Here is a 22,733-nt window from a genome sequence, read left to right on the forward strand (position 1 = left end):
AGCCTTGTATAAGGTTGCTTTTTCTCTTGGTCTTCAAGGAAGAAAGAATAGAGAAAGAGGAAGTAATGGAGAGAAGAAAGATAAAACTTAAATTTTAAAACAATTATATATTCAACAAAAAAGAGTGATACTGTTTACATAATAGGCCCTCAGAGTTGGAGAGATATTTCTCCAGTAGGTATTGTTCTGCGGGATCTGCAGTTTTAAGAATTTTCAGGTATTTCAGCATCACAAAATTGGAAGGGCCCCAAGCAGTCCTCAGTACAACCTAGCACTCTAGCCCATACTCCCAGGCTCTGTGTTCTTCATCTTCTTTAAACAATGAGAGAAGAGTAGGATGAAAGGAAGGATTTGTATTTTTAAAGGCCTTCCTAATATTTTTTTTTCTTGAGTATTAATAAAAATAAAAGAGAAAGGATACCCCTATTGTTGAAAAAATCTAGAAAAGGGAAAATTCTCTGCAGAAACACAGCTAAAAGATGTTGCCACCATGGCTTTCATTTGTTAGCCAGAACACATCAGAAGCCTTTGTCAATAAGTTAGAGTCTCTGAGGTTCATGATTTGAAAGAATGTCCTTAGCCTTGAAGGAGGGAGCAGGATAAAATAATTCTTCATTTTAAAGACAGAAAGTTGAACAGCTTTCCCCAACATTAGAATATAGGTGTCATATTTTCTCCTAAACTCTCAACGTATCTATCTGTAGAAAACTCCCTTTCTTTTTAGCTATGAGCTCCTACTCATAAACACTTTTGGCAACTCCTCTGTTAGTAATACATTCAGTGATTGCAGTGGATACATTTTCAGAGCAAATGAGCCAGATGGACAATTCATTAGTCTCCTTGTTTAAATCTTAGGGAGACAAGCAATATGGTGGAATGGAGGCAATGTTCCAATGTCCCGATGTGATATTCTTCATACCACAAAAAAAAAAAAACAAACATTCAATGATGTGTTAGGATGTGATTGTTTTTAGGTTTCATCCAATTCAATCATTTCTGCCCTGGGGTTCTTAAGAACCCAAGTCCATTAATTTCTAGGCATCATTCTGAAGAGCGCTAGCCACTTGAACATTGTCAGGAAGAGCATGGATGGTACCCATTATTGAAAGGTCATCTGTATTTGTACTAATACAGAGAATGCCAGTTTAGAAATGAGCCTGATTGCATGGTTCATTTTGTTCTCCTTTGTAGAGCCAGGCTGCGGCCCACTACAAAGGCACTAAACATGCCAAGAAGCTCAAAGCACTGGAAGCCATGAAAAAATAAACAGAAATCTGTACCTGCCAAGGACTGCGCAAAGACTACCTTCACCTCCATCACTACCAATGCCATCAATGCCAGCTCTGACAAAACAGGTTATGAGACGATCTTTGTTGTTGTCATTGTTACCGTTCTGGGGGTTTCGTTTTCCCATCTCCCTCCTCTGTTGGGTTATGTGTTTGCCATGCCAACGTCCCTCTGGAGCCATTTTTCTGTCTGGTGGTGAATTCCCTGCCCCGCTTTTTTTCTTTTCATTACCCATGATAGAGTCAGACAATTCCCAGGTGCATTGTGAATTTTCCATCTTTGAAAGGGATCTTGACTTTTGAGGGATTCAGTGCTTGTAAAGGATTTGATTCTAGGTCTCCTGTGATATTGATGAAAAGTTAAGTATTGTGTGGGACCCAGCATTTAGTTTGCAGTTTGGGAGCAACACCCAACTCTTTCTGATGACTGACGTGCAACTTGATTTCATGCTGAACTCTCTTCCACATTTTCCATCCTCCTTTTATAAAGGAACCTTCAACAAAGGCCTCATTAGGAGAATACTTGTACCAAATAAATATGCTTACTAAGACAAAAAAAATGGAGAGAGATCATTGGAGTAGAGGCTTGGGGGGCAGCTTTGGAGTTAGAAGGAGCAAGGGGTCAGTCTCTTGCATATACTAGCTGGATGATCCTGGATAAGCCACTCAGATGGGCCAGATAAAGACTGTAAATTACAAAGGAATTGTCTATCGGTATTGGCTCCCCACATTGATGAATGACAGGTCTCTATGGAAGAAGAAAATGACCAGGAACAGTAAGTAGTTTTAATCAAATTACTAACTGTAGAAGCCATTATGCTCTTTGCATGAAATACTGCCTTAGAGTTTTCTATTCACAATGGGGAAAATGCTAGCTTTGGGTCTCCCCATTCACAATGTCGAAGGGCTCTCCCTTAGACTCTAGGGTTTTTCAGTTACTTCAACTTTGTCCCAGCTGGTAATATTGAGGCATACTTAAGTCACAGTTTATAAGGCTTGGTGTCAAATAAACAAGATACTTTTCCCCTTTATAGGTAGACTAACAACTTTCTGTGGAAGGATAAGGTGGCCATGACTACTTGGGATTGACAGAATTTTTGCTGGAATGCAAGTCAATGGGTAGTCATTGTTCTCTACATACATCCACATACATATATACACACAATATCCTGTCCTTGAATCTATCTCTCAGGCAACATGTAACACATAGACTACAAGGAGGTCAGGGAATCTATTTTGGTTTCAAAATCCTCTACATGAGGGATGATGGATAGGATTAGATGAGATCTAAGGTCCATCCTTTTAGACTCTAAGACTAAAATTCTGTTCTCCCTGCTGGACCAAGGGGGGAAAATCCCTTCATAGCTTAAATTAAAAAAAAAATGTTCTCTGCCATTTAGGAAATAATTGGGTACAGTGAGCAATGCCAATGTTGAGCTTTCTATCTCATTTTAAAAGTTGAAAGCAGATGATTATTACAAGAACAGAAGACTAAACATGTATGGAGAGACATTAGTTAGTCTTGGGAATTCATGGCTAGCTCAGGTACCCAGATCCTATCCTAGTTTCTAAGGTATAACACTTCTGATTTTGTTATGCCCACTCTCAAGAGATCCCTCTGCAGCTGGAGAACAGAGATGCCCTTTGCCCACCTTGGGTTCTTAGGCAGAGACTAAAATGTTATTTGGACAAGAACCTGAGAAAGTAGGGATCTGGGACGATGAGTATAGTGAGTCATGGCCTAAAACTCCATCATCCAAAGGAATAGGGTAGGAGCTACCCACTAGAGAACTGAACGGAGTTACAGGAGCTAAAAAAGACTTAACATTTTAGAGGATTTAGTTAGAGGTCATTTTACAAATGAGGAAACTGAAGCCCAGGTTGTAATTCGTTCAAGGGCACACATACAGCAGTCAGCTGAATCAGGATTCAAACTTGGGTTTGGTTGTTCCAAATGTAATATTCTTCCTTATTTTATTACATTCCTCATTTAGGGGAGTAGGGAGCAGATAGACAATCTGAGGTTTTTCTTAAGATTCCAAGATACTTTAGACAGAGTCAGATGCTGAGATAAGGCTAGATATCTTGGGGGCTGGTTCTCCCAGTTTACAGATATGAGAAGATTTGGGATATGAAATAGGATCAATGCTGGGTTCTTAGGCTTGTAGTTGTCTTGATGGTTGTCCAGGCTGTTTACAATGAAGCTCATAAATAAGTGTAAAACAGAACAGTGGCTGGTCCATTCCTCCAACAAAGCAGCAAGCATAGATGAAATATATAATCTGAAGAGAAACAAGAAGGCTCTCCTCCTCTACATCAGTATTTTCATCCATGGCCCTCTCATACACCCAGATCCACATTCTCCTTGTCACCCGAGATTCCTGTGATTAGCATCGTCTTTTAAAATATAAATTCCTCTGAATGAGTCAAGCAGGGGCCATCTGTCATTCCTATCTAGATGCAATTTATTTTAATCTGATTTCTTTCCTCCTAACTGTAAAGATCAACTGGATTAAGGGTATGGAAATTTTGAGGAGAAAGGATAAGGAGAATGAATTCTGGACCATGAAGTGCTTTAGGGCAGAGATGTCAAACAAGCAAAACTCCTAAATGCTGCCAGGAACCATATTAAAATGTAGTTGGGAAATGTCTAACAAAATTGAAAAAAAATACAGTACAACATGGATAATGCATTGTGTCCTAACACACTGTGCAGCCAAACAGGATGTTTCTACCTGAGTTTGATACCACCATTTTATGGGGCTTAAAGAAGGAGAGACCCTCAAGGAGTTTACTTCATAGTTCTAGAACTGCAAGGGACTTCAAAGGTCATCTGGCCCAATGTCCCCTTTTTCTTGATGAGGAGGCTGCTTATTGCTTTAATGTAGTTTTATTTTCACACTTTGGGAGATAGTGGAGGATAGAAGGGCCTGCTGTGCTATGGTCCGTCAGGTCACAAAGATTTGGACACAACCGAACGACTGAACGATGACAATGTTTTACATTTGTTCAGTGATCTGTGTCCTTTTTGTAGGGGTATACTAAAACCGTTATTTTATCAGCATAGGAAACTTCCTCTCTCAGCAAAGATGGACCCCTGCTTTGCTACTGATAGACTCAGAGATTGGCCTGGGGCACTGTTAACTTACTTGCCTGTGTTCACGAAATTGGTATATGCCAAAATTTTCATTTGAACCCAGGTCTTCCTGGAGCAGAGACTCTCTCTTTATCTACTACACCATATTGCCTTATATAAATATTGTGTAGAATTCTGGTGTTTTCTATCTTAGATTCTGAGCTCCTATACGGCAAGGACTAGACCTAATTAACTCAAGGCTCAGTGGCCCAAAAAGGGTCTGAAGAATGTTAAAATCAATCAGGGCCTTAAGAGAAAAACCAGTTCAATATCTTCATTTTACTTATGAGTAAGTGGAAAGTAAAGGGGGACATCCAGGGCCACAAAGCAAATGAGTTGAAGAGACCTGTAGCAAGTTTCATTAATATCAGTTCAGTTTTTCCTGCTTCTAGGTGCTCATTACCTGTCTCAAGTTAAAACTGATTGGGAAAAAGAAGCAAATGGATGTTAATACAGTAGAAAGAAACATTTTTTAGTATGAAATAATAGGAAAATAAGATGTAGAGGATGAGAGATTATTTTTAATAAAGAAGCAGGATCGTTAGGGACTTCGGAACAATATATTATTTAAGGAAGGAAATGAAATAAATCTATCATAGATTGAAACCGAAAAAAATTCTGATAACAGTAAAAGAATTAAGTAACTTTTGAGAAATTGACTCAATTCTTAAATAAGAAATACTAATGAATGGTTCAGCCAACATAAGCCATATAAGGTTCCTGTATCTAATGAGGTAACTGATGTATAACATTTTGTAAACCTTAAAGTGCCATATAAATGTGGATAACGCTTTCCACCACAAGTCCTTTGTAATTGTCTTGGATCATTGTATTGCTGAGAAGAGCTAAGTCTTTCATAGCTGATCATCACACAATGTTGCTGTTCCTGTGTGCAGTGTTCTCTTGGCTCTGCTCACTTCACTCGGCATCAGTTCATGTAAGTCTTTCCAGGTTTTTTTTCCTGAAACCCATCTGCTCATCATTTCTTACAGCACATGAGTATTCTGTTACATTCATATACCACAGCTTGTTCAGCCATTCCCCAATTGATGGGCATCCCCTCAATTTCCAATTTTTTGCCACCACAAAAAGAGCTGATGTAAATCTTTTTGTTCATTTTTGTCCTTTCCTCATTTTTTTTATGATCTTCCTTGGATATGGACCTAGTATTTCCATTGCTGGATCAAAGGGTGTACACAGTTTGGTTGCTTTTTGGGCATAGTTCCAAATTGCTCTCCAGAATGGTTGGATCAGTTCACGATTCCACCAACAGTGCGTCAGTAAGACGAAGTGTTTGATAGCTGGTCTTACCCTGTTTCCAAAAACATGTACTTCACACAGAAGCTATTATAATTGTTATTGCCAATTTTTCTTCAGAAGAAAAGACATGATTCTCTCTACAAGGTTAAGGAACTGCTGTGGAGATTAATGTGTGGTCTGAAGTCAGAGGAAAGGAGGTCAGGTTCTCTTCAACCACTGATAAATCATGTACTGCAGCATTTAAATGGTGGATTGCATGGCATTCCCAGCATCCTGGGAAGAGCTATTCTATCCATTGTCTCCACTTTCTTTGCCCAATTCTTCCAAACCAAGTGTCATCTGGACAATAAACATATGGGGAAAAGGTCATGTAGCTGTTGTAGGAGTCGGGAGCACCCTTATGAAATCACTTCTCGCCAAATAGAATTTTCTTTTATCAAACCTGGCTTCTGAAATGTATCTGCATAATAGCAAAAGGAGGCAGGCATGTGCAATATTACTTTTAAGCCATTAGAAAAATCAGCATATAAGCAGAGTAGCTGTTAATGGAGCCCATGAAATTAGATGCTGCTTATTTAAAAGAGAGGAAGAGAAAAGGAGAGAAAGTTCCCTGCTGATAGTAAGTTTTGGAGAGCAGGTTGTGGCTAAACCTTATATGAAGATTGAGTATCCCAGGGTTCTTGTTGGCAATAGATATACACTATTGGGCCAGTATTCATGGAGCAGGGAATCACAGAAACAAAGTTCTTACTGAATAAGTAAATGAATTGGAATCATATTGACATTTTTATTCTATTGGCTCTATCCACCTATGATCAGTTAATATTGCTCCAATTGATTCTCTCTTTATTAATGAGTATTTTATACAAATTTTGTTAGTAAGCCTCAAGTACTTTATACACAATCTAGTTACTTTAAATGGAATTTCTCTCCAGGAGCTTGGAGCTGGGCTATAGAGACTGCTTTATTCAATAGACAGTCTATGTCTCCCTGCCCACACAGCCTTGTGCATCACCAGGTGTGCTCCCATCTCCACACCCACGTGTCCCACAAGGAACCTTCAGCTCCCAAGCTCTGAGACCTGTCCCGGCAAGGTATCATCTATTCAAAGAATAAGAAAATAAAAGGAAAAAAAAAAACAAGGTCCCAAACCAACCAACAAGACAGTTAAGCCTGACAAAATATGCAGTATTCCATATGTATAGATGTCCATTTTTGTAAAGAAGGGAGGGAGGTATGTTTTTTTCTCAATTCTTCCTCAAAATCAAACTTGTCTTTATAGTTAAATAACATTCACTTACATTGTTTTGTTGTTGTTAAAAAAAAAAAAAAGGAGAACATGGCAAGAGATCTAAATAAAGTTATACCAAGAGAATTTAAGGAGAAACTGGAAGGATAGTAAATGAAAGAAAAATGGAAAAGATCTTAAAAAAAAAAGTTTTTGTAACAAACTCTTCGCTACCAAAGACAGTAAAGCCAGCACTTATAGGCCCTAACATTAGATGTACTGTCTAAGGAACTGGAAGAGGTATGGAAGAAAACAAAAATGGAAAAAGCATGCCAAGTATACACAGGGGGAGGTCCACATGGAAAGTGATATGATTTTGAAGGCATTTAAGGAGTGATTCTCACATATCTGAATTGGTGGGTGATAAAAAGTGCATTGTAGAAAATTTCAGACTTGATTACCAAAAAAGCAAAGGTGACTAAGGAAACAGCAATGCCTATCTATATGCCTACATTCCCAACAAAATGGCACTTTTATTAAAATAATCTATATCCCATCCATGCCATCTTTTATAAAGTTATGAGAATGAATCAAACACAATTTCATAGCAGACCAGTTATAGTTATAACTTCCTGAAAGGTTTAGGGAATATAGAATTCCACTTTGGTTGACTGTTATGTTTGTTTATTTGTTTGTTTGTTTTCTCTAGAGCAAACCATTTTCTCAAAGGCTGTCCTCCAAGATTGTCTCTCTTGTATATGTGAAGGCCATATAAGAATCTTTGAGAAATGTAGCATTAGAGAACTTTGCTCTGTTAATTAAAATCAAACAAGACTTAAAAGATGCTTTGAATATCCCGGTTTTACAGCTGAGACAACCAAGGCAGGCAAAGGTTAAATGATTTGCCTATGGCCACACAGTAAGTATGGGAGGCCAAATTTGAACTCAGGTTTTCCCAACTTCAGACCTAGTGTTTTAGCTACTGTATCATCTAATTGCCTTGAACAAAAACGAACCAACAAGAAGACAAACAAAAAAAGTCAGAGGGGAAAGTTAGAAAATGAATTTCAATTTGTACATATGTATGGAAGAAGGGAAGGCAGCAGGGAGGCAAAAAGCTGCCGTTTACTTCCTGCTTTTAATTTCCAATTCATAAAAGCATTTTCTAAATGCCTGCATAGGTCAGGCTAATGGTCTTTCCAGTTGGTGTGCCCAACTGCCAGTGGCACCAAGTAGTACATGGGAAAGCACTGTTGCGCTCCTGGACATCATTTGCAAACCTGAATGATAAACTCAAAACACACCCATCTTCTCATAGTAACATTGCAAATCTTCCTTCTAGCCATGTTTCTAAGCCCCATAAAATTATTTCTATTTACCATCTGAGCCACCTCATAGGCTAATAAGTTCTACAAGTCCAATGTGTTCTGTGTAAACATTTTTTTCTACAATTATCCTCTTTCAAGCGCTCACTGATGAAGTAATCTGGGATTTATGTATGCCTCTCTTCCCCTGTCTACCACTTTTCAGGATTTTTATAAACTTGGATCACATACCTTCTCACCCATCATATTTCCAGGATGAAAAGTATTGCTTTTTTTTGTCCCCTTCTTCTTCTCATATTCCACTTCCTGCTCTTTCTGAAAAATGACCCACTTTATAGCTGCTGTGCTCCCAGCTGTAGGCAGCTGGAAGGAATATTCAAGATGAGTAAACCCTTCTGGCTTCTGCCTGACTTACCTCAAGGTCATTGGGAGGGTCACTTCTTACCTGAATCAGATTATATGAGGAGATATTTGCAGCTGGCCGGGACCATAGCAGTCATCTAATCGAACCTCCTCATTTTACAGAGGGGGAGACTGAGGCCAGGAAAGGAGAAGTGACTTCCCCAAAGTAGCATAACTGCTAAGTCACATGGCTGAATTTCAACCTCAGGACTTGTGGCTCCAAATTAAGTTCTCTTTCCACCATTATCTGCCATTGTTCCGCCATTAGCACTTCTAAAAATAGCCACTTGTGTCCTTGAAACCCTTGTAGACAAGAGGCATTGTTGCAGCACATGTGGGAAAGGGAGCTTCATTCAGTGCAGTGCAAGTTGTCTCTTTACTCACTTGACTCCTGCCCCAGCATCATCTCCAGTGCCAGGGCTTATGGCCAATTAAAGAAGTTCATCAGACCAAGAGAAGAGGGTAATTTAGGGCAATAGCAGATAGTGAATTTTTGACACCTGGTCATTTTATTTTTCCCTTGCATCATCCCTCCCATCCTCCAAAACGTACCTAGTCCACCTTAATTTCTGAGAAAAGCAAGTGACAGGGAAGTTTGGAGAGAATAGCAGGAAGGCCAGCATCACTGCATTTTAGAGCACACGGAGGGAGAGTAAAGGGTAAGATGGAACCCAACAGGAAGGGTAAGAAGGAGCCAGTCTGTGGAGAGCTTTACAAGGAAATAAGAAGGTTTTAGATTAGATCCTGGAGGTAATGGGAGCCTCTGGAGCCTGGCTAGCTGATGGTTCATGGAATATGTTATGGAGTAATTCTTTGGAGACAATTGTTAGACTAGCTGGCTGCTGAGATCTCTTTACCTTTGCAGTTCTGTGATTCTGTATTTGAACCATTCTAGGGTACATATCTGATCTTTAGCCCTTATAAATTAGTGTAAAACCAAGTGGGTGAAGATTCATAAGCACAAAAGAAATTCATTGCTATTGCTTTTTTTCGGTGATAAATGGCCACATTCATACTCGTCTTATTTAATTTCTATCACTTTTGCCTCTACAATAAGCAATGGAAAAAATATCAGAAATACCATACTGAGCCAGATCAGTCTTCCCTCTGGGCCAATATTTAACCTGACAGGGGTTCTACCAAAGGCTGTCTTTGTACATGCAGTCACTATTTTCAAGTAGTAAAATCCTCCATGATTGTGACAGTGGCTAATTCAACCAGCTGACTTTGACAAGCAAATTTTCCAGGGACCCAGCTGTCTAGGGGATCACCGTAAGTACCATTCTGTACCCGAATGATGGGCTTCATCAATCTTCTTCAGTTTGACGGCAGATGATGCACAGGAGTATGCCAGGCAGAGTTTCCTATGAGATTCAGGGTGACAGCGTCACTTGGCCTGCTGATATAGAATATCATCAGCTTATTTCTTTTTACTTACCCTGTGTAACTCCTTAGCCTTCTGTATCCAGAAATAAGAATGTGTTCTATGGGATAAGAGGGTTATAGGGAGTAATGAAAAATCTTGACTCTTCTGGTTAAAGGTGCCCTCTGAAGACTTCAGGCAGCCTGACTAGTAAGACTAGATTTTCAAAGTAGGTCATATTTTGATATGTACAGTATGAGTTCATGGTATCACACGCATATCTATTTATTTTTTAGCTATAAATCTGTACTTCCTCCATTTCCCCTTCTTCACTCTCTCTTTTCTCTGTATCTTTGCTATCTCTGTCTCTGTTTCTTTCTCTCTCATCTCCCACTCCCACACACCTGGGAGGGACCTCTCTGATTTTATTACATTCCCAGTCTCTTACAAAACTCTCAGAGTGAATAGAACTGAATCCACAAATGTAGGATATATTGTTTGCATTTAATACTGTTATTTGCCTAAGCAAATGTGCAACACAAATCGCGTAAATAATGAGCTGACATTTATATAGCCATGTATACCTTACACCATTTGTTCCTTCCAATGACACTCAGCAGTATGCTCTGTAGTAATTATTATCACAATTTATGAGGAAACTAAGATCGCAGAAAGTGAAAAGACTGGCCCGAGCTTTAACTGTTTGAGTTAGAGACAAGATTAGAACCTAGGTTTCTATTGACTCCAAGTTCAGTGCATTTTATTATACCCCATGATGCCTCAACCTCACTGAGGTGCATCCACCAAATCTGGTGGAGGAGGCCAACTACATGGTAGGGGCTGAGGACTGTCAAGAGGCATGACTGACCAGCCTTCTGCTTCTTTTTAGTATGAATCTACTCCAGGTCCTATCATCCACTTTCCTTTCACTTGGCCACCAAATGGATTGGCCATTGCTTTTCTTGCTGTTTGTCTGAGGTACCAAAAGGGCTAGTCATGGCTCTAGTATTTTTTTCATAAATCCTTTGAATGTGAAGTTGCATAATTTTCAAAAAATCACATAGCAACAGTAAGGAAAAGAAGTTAAATGGCCTGATTCAAGTAACTTGTCCCTACCTGTCTCCATGCCCCATTTAGGAAGAGGTGAATTGAGTGTTTTTAGGGAAGGTTGAGAGTAAGCTATCAGTGAGCATCAGCTCCTTACCATGTTTCCATCCAGCATTATTCGGTTAATGAACTGTGCTATCAGTGAGCCATTTAAACAAGGTATCACTGCAAGCTTGCCAATTAAACCAAAAGAACTTCTCCGCTGTCATGAAATATTCTGTTGGTTACACAGGAAATCAAATAAAAGACAGAAGAGAAACTAAGCAATGCTCGTGATTAGAACTCTATGACTGAAGTGCAAACGCTGAGAAAATCCACGTTCTTATTCATGTTTAATATGTCTAGATTGATAAAAAAAAAATAGTTCCTATCCCAGCCCATTTACTCTGTGTGTGTGTATAGTTAAATGTCAGTCTCTTAAATTACAATAGATAGCAAGATGAAAAAGTAAAAATTCTTAGGCTATTGTCAAAATGTTTCTAAATGTCCAGATGTCTTGGTGATATGATTTCAGTAGAGTTAGAAATAAGGCAAGTTGTAGATAGTGGTAAAAGTGGAAAGAAAAGGTAGATGTCAGAAGGTTTATAGTTTTCAGAGAATAATAAGCATGTATAAAACTTTAAGATCTGCGAACCACTTTGCTCACCGCAACCACGTGAGAGAAGATGCTGACTTGGATTGGTAGTAGTTTTCAGACAGCTCTGTTGTAATGAAATTAAAGGACTAATGCCTAGCCTGCCTCTTTCTTCTCTCTCATGCCCTCTCCCTCTTCCCCATGGCTCTGTTGTTTTTATCATTCAGTCGTGTCTGCCTCTTTGTGATCCTAGGGATCATCACACACCAGGTCCTTGTATCCTTCATTATCTCTCTTTTTTTTTTTTTCCGGCTAGGCAATGGAGTTAAGTGACTTCCCCAGGGTCACACAGCTAGTAAGTGTTATGTGTCTGAAGCCGGATTTGACCTCAGGTCCTCCTGAATCCAGGGCCAGTGCTGTACCCACTGCGCCACCTCCATTGTCTCTTGAAGTCTGTCCAGGCTCATGTTCATTGCTTCCATGGCACTCTCTATCTCCATGTCATTCTCCACTCTCCTCTTCTATTTTTGACTTAAATCTTTCCCAATTTCAGGGTCTTTTCCAATGAGTCCTGTATTCTCAGTATGTGGCCAAAATAGTCAAGCTTCAGCATTTGGCTTTCCAATGAGTAATCTGAATTGATTTCTTTAAGTATTGACTGATTTGATCTCCTTGCTGTCCAAGACACTCTCAAAAGTCTTCTCTAGCACCACAGTTCAGAAGCATTGATTCTGTGGTGCCCTGCTTTCCAAATAGTCCACTTCTCACAGCCATTCACTGAGACTGGAAAAAAAAAACCCATAGCTTTGACTATACAGGCCTTTGTCAACAAGTTGATGTCTCTGCCTTTCAGTATGCTGTCCAGATTGGCCATAGCTTTCCATCAAAGGAGCAAATGTCTTTTAATTTTATGAATGCAGTCACCATCTGCAATGAACTTTTAACCCCAGAATATGAACTCTTCTTCCATTTCTTCTCCCTCTATTTGCTAGGAAGTGATGGGGCCAGTTCCCATGATCTTGGTTTTTTTGTTTGTTTGTTTGTTTTGTTTTGTTCATTTTTTATTTTTTAATGTTAAGCTTCAAGCCAATTTTTATACTTTCCTCTTTCACCCTCAACTAGAGTCTTCTTAATCCTTCTTCATTTTCTGCCATTAAAGTGGTATCATATGCATATCTGAGATTGTTGATATTTCTCCTAGCCACCTTAATTCCCATTCTTTCATTTAGCCTGTCATTTTAAATGATGTGTTCTGCATATAAATTAAATAAATAAGGTGATAATATACAGCCTTATTGTATTCTTTTCCCAATCTTAAACCAATCAGTTCCATGTTTGGTTCTAACTGTTGCTTCCTGATCTGCATACAGATTCCTTAGGTGGCAAGTAAGATGATCTGGTACTCCCATCCCTTTGAGGACATATCACATTTTGTAGTGACCCATAGAGTCCAAAGCTTTAGTGTAGTCAATGAAACAGAAGTAGATGTTTCTCCCTCATAGTACAGGTATTACTCTTTCATAGTTGTACCCCTTTTTCCTGAGTCTAATCCCTGCACTCTTTCCTTCCCCATTGCTTTCTTGAATATCAAGTGTCTGTCATCAACTGGTCAGGCCAAATCCAAGAAATATGAAGGGTAGAGAAAAAGAATGGTACCATATATCCTTTCTGATGGAGAAGTCCAGGTATTTGTAGCAGAGTAGTAAGAACATACATAAGCACACACAGAGTTCTGGGCAAAACAATTAGCCCAGAATTAAGGTAGGCAGGAAAATCAATACAAAGCATGAGTCAATGATGAGGTAAACTTAATATTAATCAAAGATTCTCCCCTATCAAGAGCTGCTTTTGTTTTCTGATGAGACAGAAACAAACTGCTGGTTTTGACAAGCCTAAGATCCTTAGGTGAGAGGGCATTTTGTAGTGGAGGAACACTTGATAGGACACAAAATCTGGGCTCTGATCCTGGCTTTACTGTTTACTACATGAATGGCTTTAAGTCACGTTGCCTTCTTAAGCCTCGGTTTCATCTTTTGCTGGATGAAGAGCTCTTTCCAGGTAATGGTTATTGCTCCTTTCCAGTTTTAAATCCTCCAATCTAACTGAATACATCTAACCAAAAATAAAAAAAAATTGAGGGTGAAGCGATGGTTGCAAACATATCCTAACGTGTAACAAAGACAATTTCACAGACAACTCAATAGGATATTAGGGCTTAGAACTAGAAGGGTCTTCAAGTCATCTAGGCTGACCCATTCATCAAAGAGTCGGGGGAACTAAGGCTCAAAGAAGAGAGAGGTCTTGATCTAGATGATAAAGGCATTAAGCATAGATCAGGATTGGAATTCCAGTTCTTCAGACTTAGAAAATCCAAAGCTTTTTGATCTCTACCCTACTGTAAGCCACAGAACAAATTCCCATTTCATGCATAGGTGAATAAAGGGAGAGTTAGAAGGTACCGCAGTGGACTTATACATGCTAAATCAGTCCTAGAGAAACAGAATTGCCAGTATTAGACAGGAAGCCCCACTAGTCACCCCCTAAATCCACCACTCTTTTCACTGGACTATGATGTTACAGGTAAAAAGGATTTAAGGCTGGGAGAAACCTTAGAGAACATTACATACTACCTCCTTATTTGACAGATGAGAAAATTGAGGTATAGAGAGATCAAGTCATTTCAATGTCCAGTTGTGTCCCTCCTCTACAAATAACTGAAAAATAGCTCCCTTTTTCCTCTAATGTACAATTGAGTCAATGGATGTCTTTCAAACTTAGTGCAATACAGGGAGTGAGATTTGAACCCAGGTCTTCTCATATGCAAATATAGTGTCAAATAGCTGGGTCTAACACCATGTTGACCTGACTTCCATCTGGTTCCCCAAATAGACCCTAAATAGCACATCTGCGACAGAATAAAGAAGGCAAAAAGTCTTTAAAACTCCATTTTTGTACTTTTTTTCATTTTTGTGCACAATAAGCCATTCTCCTTCTTCGGAGCCCCCAAAAGAGCACTTCAGTGCATCTACCTTGTAACGACAGTCCTGAGACATCTGTTGTGCCATTTGAATCTCTTCCTTCACTACACCCAGCTTTCGTTATTTGTGGACAAAATGTGTCTATTTTTTGCTCCACTGGTTTAATAGCCCCAAGCAAAGTTGATAGTGGATCTGCAGAAGCTCCACCGGCGAATTCTTGCTGCAAGTGACCATCTTTTCCCTAGGCACCAGGGTCGCTGAGGCCTTCTTGGCTTCCAACTGGTTCTGGACTCCCCTATTCTGATTCCTCACTTTCTCCCTCTTTGGATGAATGTCCTCTTGTTCCTTACAGCATCTCTGTCTTTTTGTTCCCATGGTTTTTTTTTCCCTCTCCTCCTTCTCATCTAGGTTGACGCCAGTATTGTTACTGTTGGTATTTAGTGGCATTTTAGGAAGCTTTAGTTCACTTAAAGCAAGAGAATAAAATAAATGGATTTCTGTAGCTTTTAACCATCATGCTTATTCCCATCAGCTTATTAATAGAGTCTGAAGTCAAATGGCCTTGTTACCCACTAGGACTTAAGACTATCTCTCAAAGCTGCAGAGGTATCCTCTGGGACTCAAAATCCAATTCCAAGTTCTTCCTTGCACTCACACTGTTCAGCTGCTTTAAAGAGATTAAACAAATAAATGCAAAAAAAAAATCCCTTTTCCACGAGCCGATGCCAACTGGAGATTGTCATGCACTAAAACCTTCCAATAAGAAGGTGAATCAAAGGGATAGAGTCAACTGGGCATGTGGCACAGGCTGGTTCTCGATGTTACCTCAGCTCCATTTCTTCCCCATTTTTAATGGAGCATCCATTTTCATATTTAGTGCAAACTTAACTTGGGTCGGCTTCTACCTCTTTGTATTTGTGTGAAATGAGCCTTTTGCTTGTAATCAGCCAGCAGAGAGGATATCCATTTCAGCATGGCTGTTATTATAGAACTGGAGAAATATTGCAGGCATTTTTAGCCTTATGTATTTGGGAGTGCATTTATCATCTTTTGATAACATGCCATCATGCTTAAAGGAATGGACAGCATGTACTTTGTAATCAGGATGGCAGGCTGTGACATGATTGATAGAGTCCTTTTTGTCCCTGTTATCATCCTGTAAGATGAGTCTCTAAATCGTGTGTATCCATTGTCTGTATTTACATATGTGGTTTCTATGTCTTCATAGAAACTTATAAATGGTTGTATGTACCATCAAATTCCCTTCGATGTAATCACACATGTGTTTGTCTATATAAGTAACACCTGCTACACACAAGGGACTATGACAGGTGCTTCAGAAAAAGACAAAAGAACCACAGTCCCTGACCTCAAAGAGCTTACATTCTATTCTGGAGCCAACAAATTCTGAAAAGTGGCAATTAGGATAGTGTATACAAATGCACACACACACACACACACACACACACACCACACACACCACACCCACATTCCATGATTGCAGAAGGAAATGACTAATGCTAAGTCAGGAAACAACCCTCATTCTTTGCTACTGCATCACCTCAGCCTCTTCCTTTCTCTCCTGAGGTAATTAAGTCTCTTCCTACAAGTCTCTCAACTCTGATAGATCAGCTTTACTCTTATCTTGTTGGGATCCAGGCCTCACCATACTGCTGCATGCTTGTCCCCTCGTCCCCTTTCCAGCTCCATTTTATATGTGGTCTTGCCCATTAGAATGTCAATTTTTTAAGGTAAGAGACTGATATACTTGTGTGTGTGTGTGTGTGTGTGTGTGTGTGTGTGTGTGTGTGTGTGTGTGTATGTACAGGGAGGGAGAGAAAGAGAGAGGGAAGAGAGTGGGAGGGTAGGAAGGACAAAGAGAGACAAAGAGAGAGACAGAGACAGAGACACTACTCCACATTTCTAAATGAGCAAAACCCCTTGATTTTTTTTTCCTTTGATGCTCTACTGGTTTGGCTTCTTGGGGTTCTTTTTGATGGCACCTAGAAGTTGCAGTAGATCCCATGATGCACTTAGAGTCCGGAAGACCTGAATTCAAATTCTGCTTTACACTTACCTGCTGTTTGACCTTGGGCAAGTAATTTAATCTCTATACATCTTGGTTTCTTTATCTACAAAATGAGGATGATAACAGCACCTACCCCATATTGAATGGATTAAGTTAGATACTACACAGAAAGTGCTTTGCAAATCATAAATCACCATGTAAATGTAAATTATTAATTATCTCTCACAAGTCTTTCTTTACCCATTATGGCAAACATGATCCTGAGCAGGTAAGCCCTGGTGCTCCATTGGCATAGGTCAGTGGAGATTTCCTTTCCACCCAGTGCTTCTCTCAGTGCCTGGCACCAGCCAGGTACTTAATAAATGCTAGTTGACTTGACTTCATTTGACCCTACCTTCTATGGAAACAACTCAGTAGGGGTGTTGGACAGGTCAGAGCTGACTCAGAAGCTATCTACCTCACAGTGAAAAAGGCCCCAGGCTGGCTTCCCTTTGTGGAAATAAATTAGGCTCGATAGAGTCCTTGACTGAGAGGTCAAGAAAAAGCCAGATAACAGGATAGGTCTGGCAGAATAGATAAAGCCTGAAAGTTTGAAAAGAAATTTCTCTTGGGGCAAGGTTCATAGGATTTAGAGCTGTAAGGGGCTTTGAAAAGTATCTAGTCCAGGCCGCTCATTTTACAAATGAAGAAACTGAGACTGAGATTTTTCACTTGTGAAAGTAAGTGGCAAAGCTAGGTTGAGTCTTGTTCTTTGGCTTCCAAGGTCAGTGCTCTTTCTACTCAAGATTTATGGCTTGACGAGGTGTTGCCCAGTTCCTTGGAGAAACTTAGTAAAGTGTCTCAATGTTGCTAGGGAGAACCAGAAGGAGAAAACAAAGATGTTGCAAAATTCCATGGTGGTAGAATCCTAAACAAGAGAAGAGTTAGTGGTCAGGGGTAGGGCGTGAGAGCTGACTTTGGATATTTTAAGGTCTGCCTTATAAGTAAGGAATTGTTGGGCACCAGGGTGAGCTGGAAGCCATGGATCAGTTTTCCAAAAAGACAGTTTTAGGCTTGACGTAAAGAAATGGTTCCATTCATTAGAGCTGGCCACCAGCAGAATGAGTTTGCTCTGCAGTAGCAGTTCCCCCTCATTGAAGGCCTTCAGACTAGCTGACCCCAGATTGGGTTGGAGGGAAAATTCTTGTTCAGGTAGAGGTTGGCCTTGCAACATGGGGATTCTGTGATTCCTATTCTTTAGATTAAAGTGCCTAAAAGAGGAAATAGGCATGCAATGAAGTTAACTCCTCTGTTGTTCAGTGTGTATGCTAAGACTACAAATCAGTCACAGGATTTGGGGGGAGGGGGAATCAGCGATTAAGGAGTCATTTTATGTAATAAGAAAAATGGAAAGGTATCTGCTTAGAACACCCTTGAGCAATTTATGCAATTGGTGAAATTAGAGTTCATAGTTTTATAAGGGGAAAAAAATTACCTTAGTCAACTGCTATCATCATGTTTGAAATGTCAAGGATTCCAAAGTCAACTATATTCTTCAGTCATTCTAGGCTGTCTTTTTGCTTTGGGATTTCTTTGTTTCTCTCAATTAATATGGATGGTTGAGAGCTAAATAAGTTACATTTTTTAAGCACTTAAAGGGAGCTAATCCAAACCCCTCTATTTTTAGAGAAAGATACTGAGGCCCAAAGTAGTTTAAGTAACCTGGCTAAGGTCACCTATCTCCCAACTCTGCATTTTCTGGCTATTCTCCATTTTTGGAATTCCCTCCCTCCTCATCTCTACCTACTGGCTTTCTCCAAGTCTAGGCTAAAATCCTATTTTGGGCAAGAAGCCTTCCCTCATCCCCCTAAATGCTAGTGCCTTTCCTTTGATGATTATCTTCAATTTATCCTGTTGTGATTGAAGTAATATTTAGCAACAATTCCCTGATGTTGCTTCTCTCTCTACCTCCTTTAACATGAAGGCCCCTCTTTTCCCCTTAGGGATTAGGGGACAGAAAGGCATACAAACCCTAGCCATAGAGTCCCGGCCTCTCAGATTTGCTGGGTTCCTGAGAACACTCTAGCTAATCCCTTGGTTGTTTTTTTTTTTTTGTAGGTTATTTTTTTCTCCCCCATTAGATCATAATCAAACTGAGATCAGGAAATGCTTTTTGCCTTTCTTTATATGACCTGCACTTAGTGTACAGTGCAGTAATTTGGGACTTGACTGGATACAGTTAATAAGTGACAGACACAGAATTTGTATTTAGGACCATTGACTCATTCTCCAGCACTCTTTCTGTGAACAGATTATATATAAGATATGTGGACAATGTGACAAATATATATATATATATATACGCATGTGGCTTCTAGCCACATTTCTTATGTGGGAACTGGATGTGAAATTTAAATGATTTTTCAGGAAGACAGACTTTATCCCAGAACTTGCAATGCCTTTGGACATAGTTGGTCAGAGGAGGAAGTAAGTTGGTGGAGAAATAATTTCACCAGCAGAGGCCATAGTGACCTTCCAAAAAGAATAGAAGGATATACAGCAGCATTTTCTCCAGAGTTTTGGCGACAGAAGGCCCAGAGTCCACAGAACTTGTGAACAGACTAGAATTGATATGAGAGAACAGGGTGATGAGTTAGCTCCTTACCTCACTGAATACTACTTAATATTGTGTTTTAGAAAGGTCAACTGGGCATTTTCCTATACTCTTCCCACTCCTCCAAACACTAAGTCTTCTTAATCCTGCCCTGAGCAGGCCAGATTCTCTGGCATGCCTTTACAAGGTGTTGCATAAACTATGCCCACCCTTGGATATCCCGAAAAGCTTATTGCCCCTTTCAACTCTATAATACCCTGCTTGGGTTCATTCCAAGGAATTAAGAGGGAATCTGAGATGTTTTCAGGCTTATGAGGTTCTATGCTGTCATACAAATCAAAGAATGATTTCTTTTTCTTTTTCTTTCTTTCTTTTTTTTTTGAAATTGACGATTTAAACTTGACTAAAGTTTTTGCCCACTGCTATGTAGGTACCATTTTTGGAACAACATCACTAGTATAGATCAAATGAGAAACTGTGATATAGTGAATAGAGCCTTAGCTTCGTACTCAGAGGGCATGTATTCCAATGTCATCTCTTCTGCTAAAATCTGCAACATCTTGAGCAATTTGTTGAACTTCTCTTGGTCTCAGTTCCTTCATCTGGAAAATGAGGGAGTTGCCCTAAATGGCCCCTGAATTGCCTCCTAGATCTGTGATCCCAAGGGGTCAGACGAGAACTTCTAAGGACAATTGCAGATCTCAGTCTGTGGTTCCATATATTTTTTTAACATGTGGTTCCATTGTCCAATTATTGCAAACTTTTACTGTTTCTGAAAATAAAACATTTGAAAAAGTCAGAAAGGAATAATTCGTGTGTTTAAATAGCGATAATTGCCATAGGTTCTGCCTGCATTAATATTGTCTGAGTACATTATAAAGCATTTGTCATAGCTAATACATTCCTGTCAAATCAAGCAATATTAGAAGGGGACTTTTGTAATGAATATTAATGTAAGAGACAGCCATAAGTGAAGTAAATTATAGAGGCATGTAAACGTAGCATTAGCTGCTATAGCAAAGTAGCCTTTCACTGTAAATTAATTTCTTCCTATGATGTTAATAAAAAATTAGGGTACTTGGTAGTCATCAGAAGCCTGCTGAATACTGATAGGAGTTTTTAAAGTAGTTTTCTTATGTTCCTAATGCTAATTCAGAAAGGGTTGTCATAAAAAGAACATTCATATGTCTATTTTTTGTTTAATCCTGTAAAGAAACCTTAAGTTTAAGTTGTTAAGCCTTCTCTTCAGAGAAGCTTAGCCATATCAAGGAAAAGCACAGATACTGAAATGTCACATTAGAAATGAAACATTAACTCAATCAAGGAATTTGAATTCCAGGGCTAGAGAGGTCATAAAATCAATGATTATCGTCGCATTATTATAAACATATGATAATTATGTACTCAAGAGAATCAGATAAGAGATTAAAATTTTGTCATAAAAATTGAGCAAAGTAATAACAGGCCAACTCTTGGGTAGGCACATGGATTCCTACATTAATACTAAGCTAGAATTTTCTACTAGTAGAAGAATATGTGAAGGCCCTTCCAATGGTACATGAACACTTTCAGACAAGCTGCTAATTTGACTTTAGTAGCTTTAAAAATTGGTACTCTTCTTGAACTCAGCATCTATACTATCTTTTCAAAAATCTTTTTTTTTCATGTCTGATCTCTAGCTTATTGCCCCCTACTTTGCATCATTCTTTTGTTAAAAATGTGGCCACAACAGAAAGCTCAAGGATGAGATAAAGGTGTGCATTTTCCCCTCTGCTTTCCATCCAATTTGTCTTCCATGGTGTCGTTGGAGATTCTGATACGTGGGAGCCTCACTATCCAATCAAGTCAAAGAGTACTGGAAAGAGAATCACTGAATTTGGAGGTGGAAGGAATTTAGAAGATACTTAAGTCTAGGTTCTTCCAATTTGCATTTGAGGAAACTGAGTCTCAGAGAAGCAAAATGACTTAGTTTTCCCACATAGTGTGTTAGTGGTAGAATTGAGAGCAGTTCCCAGGTCTTCTGACTTCCAGCACAGCGATCTTTCCATAATGAAACATTCCTACCAAAGTATTCATTCAGTGCTCAGTTGTGTGGTGCAGTCATGTGTAACGAGCCAAGAGAAAAGAAATGTTTAGAATATTAGGGTAGGAAAGAATCCAAGGAACCATCTAGTATTAGCCATACCTTGCCAGTCTTGTCTCTATATGAAGACTTCCAGTGAGACATACACACCTCTTCCCAACAAGGCCAACTGCACCCTACCTAGGTGTTGCAGTGGGTAAAGCACAGGGCAGGAAGGTAGGAAGACCTGAGTTCAATTCTGGCCTCAGACATTTGCTATCTGGGTGACCCTGAACAAGTCACTTAATTTCTATCTGCCTCAGTTTCTCCATATGTAAAATGGTGATGATAATAATAATAGCACCCACCTGTCAGGATGGTTGTGAAGATCAAATGAGATAAGTGGAAGGCACTTAGCACAGTGCCTAGCACATAATAGGTGCTTTAGTTTTGTTATTATTTTTCTTGCTGTTGATAGCTCTCATTGTTAGACAGTTATCCTGAGTATTGCATTGAAATCTACCCTTCTGCAACTACCATTCATTGCTTCTACCTTCGCTCTTTGGAGTCAACCTCATCAACTGAAATTGTCCTTCCATAAGAGAACTTTAAAATATTTGAAAATATATCGTAACTACTCTCTATTTCAATAATTGCTTTAACTTAGCTTCACATGGGATGCCCTCTAGTCCCTCATAGTAGTCACCCTAATTCTCTTTACACATTTCAGTTTGTCAATATTCTTCCTAAATGATGACACCCCAAATGCACTGCTATGGTGGCATGATCAAAAATGGGTACATTGGGATCCTAACCTCCTTTGTTCTACAAACCACGTCCCTACTAATATAGCTCAGGATAGAATTTGTTTACTGGCTACCATCTCACCTCATGGCTCATTGAATTTCAGTCTGCTAAGCCCCATCAGCATCATTTGATTTCCCTTCTTGTAGCCTGGTCAATCTGTGCTAAGTTGTTTTAGTCTACTAAAGCCCATCATTGCATTAGGATCATGGTAGGCCAGAGTAATTAGAGACTGCTAGCTAGAGAGAAGGGGGGATTATTATTCTTATTTTGCATATGAGGAATCTGAGGATGAAGGAAGCTAAGTAACTTGGCCCAGGTCACACAGATAAGTATGAGAACTGGTTCTCTAACCCATCATGAGAGAAGAATGAAATGCTATTCCCATGTTTTTTAAAGAGTATGATATAAAAGCCACAACAGAATAAATTGCATTGGAAGTAATGGAGTGAGACTGACCACACCATTACCCCATCCACCATTACTTTCAGCTCAGGCTTGTTGCCAGGAACATCCACCAGTCATTGAGTTCAATGGTTCAGATGTTTTATTTTTCTAAGTTGATAGAATAGAGTCCATAGTAAAT

At 39.4% G+C, this 22,733-nt stretch overlaps 1 protein-coding gene and 1 pseudogene across 1 annotated transcript in view; both read left to right on the forward strand.

Moving 5' to 3' along the window:
• Window positions 1–22,733, forward strand: part of ZNF385D (zinc finger protein 385D) — a 345,593-nt gene that overhangs the window by 241,524 nt on the left and 81,336 nt on the right. Inside the window, 2 exon segments of the mRNA XM_020971094.2 lie at window positions 1,192–1,257; window positions 1,259–1,355. Of these exon segments, the coding sequence (XP_020826753.1) occupies window positions 1,192–1,257; window positions 1,259–1,355 (163 nt within the window).
• The window catches only part of LOC110197310 (ELMO domain-containing protein 2-like), a 33,150-nt pseudogene continuing 25,798 nt past the window's right edge, over window positions 15,382–22,733 (forward strand).

Source organism: Phascolarctos cinereus, unplaced genomic scaffold (assembly GCF_003287225.1).
Source record: "Phascolarctos cinereus isolate Bilbo 61053 unplaced genomic scaffold, phaCin_HiC Scaffold_1;HRSCAF=81, whole genome shotgun sequence".
Lineage (NCBI taxonomy): Eukaryota > Metazoa > Chordata > Mammalia > Diprotodontia > Phascolarctidae > Phascolarctos > Phascolarctos cinereus.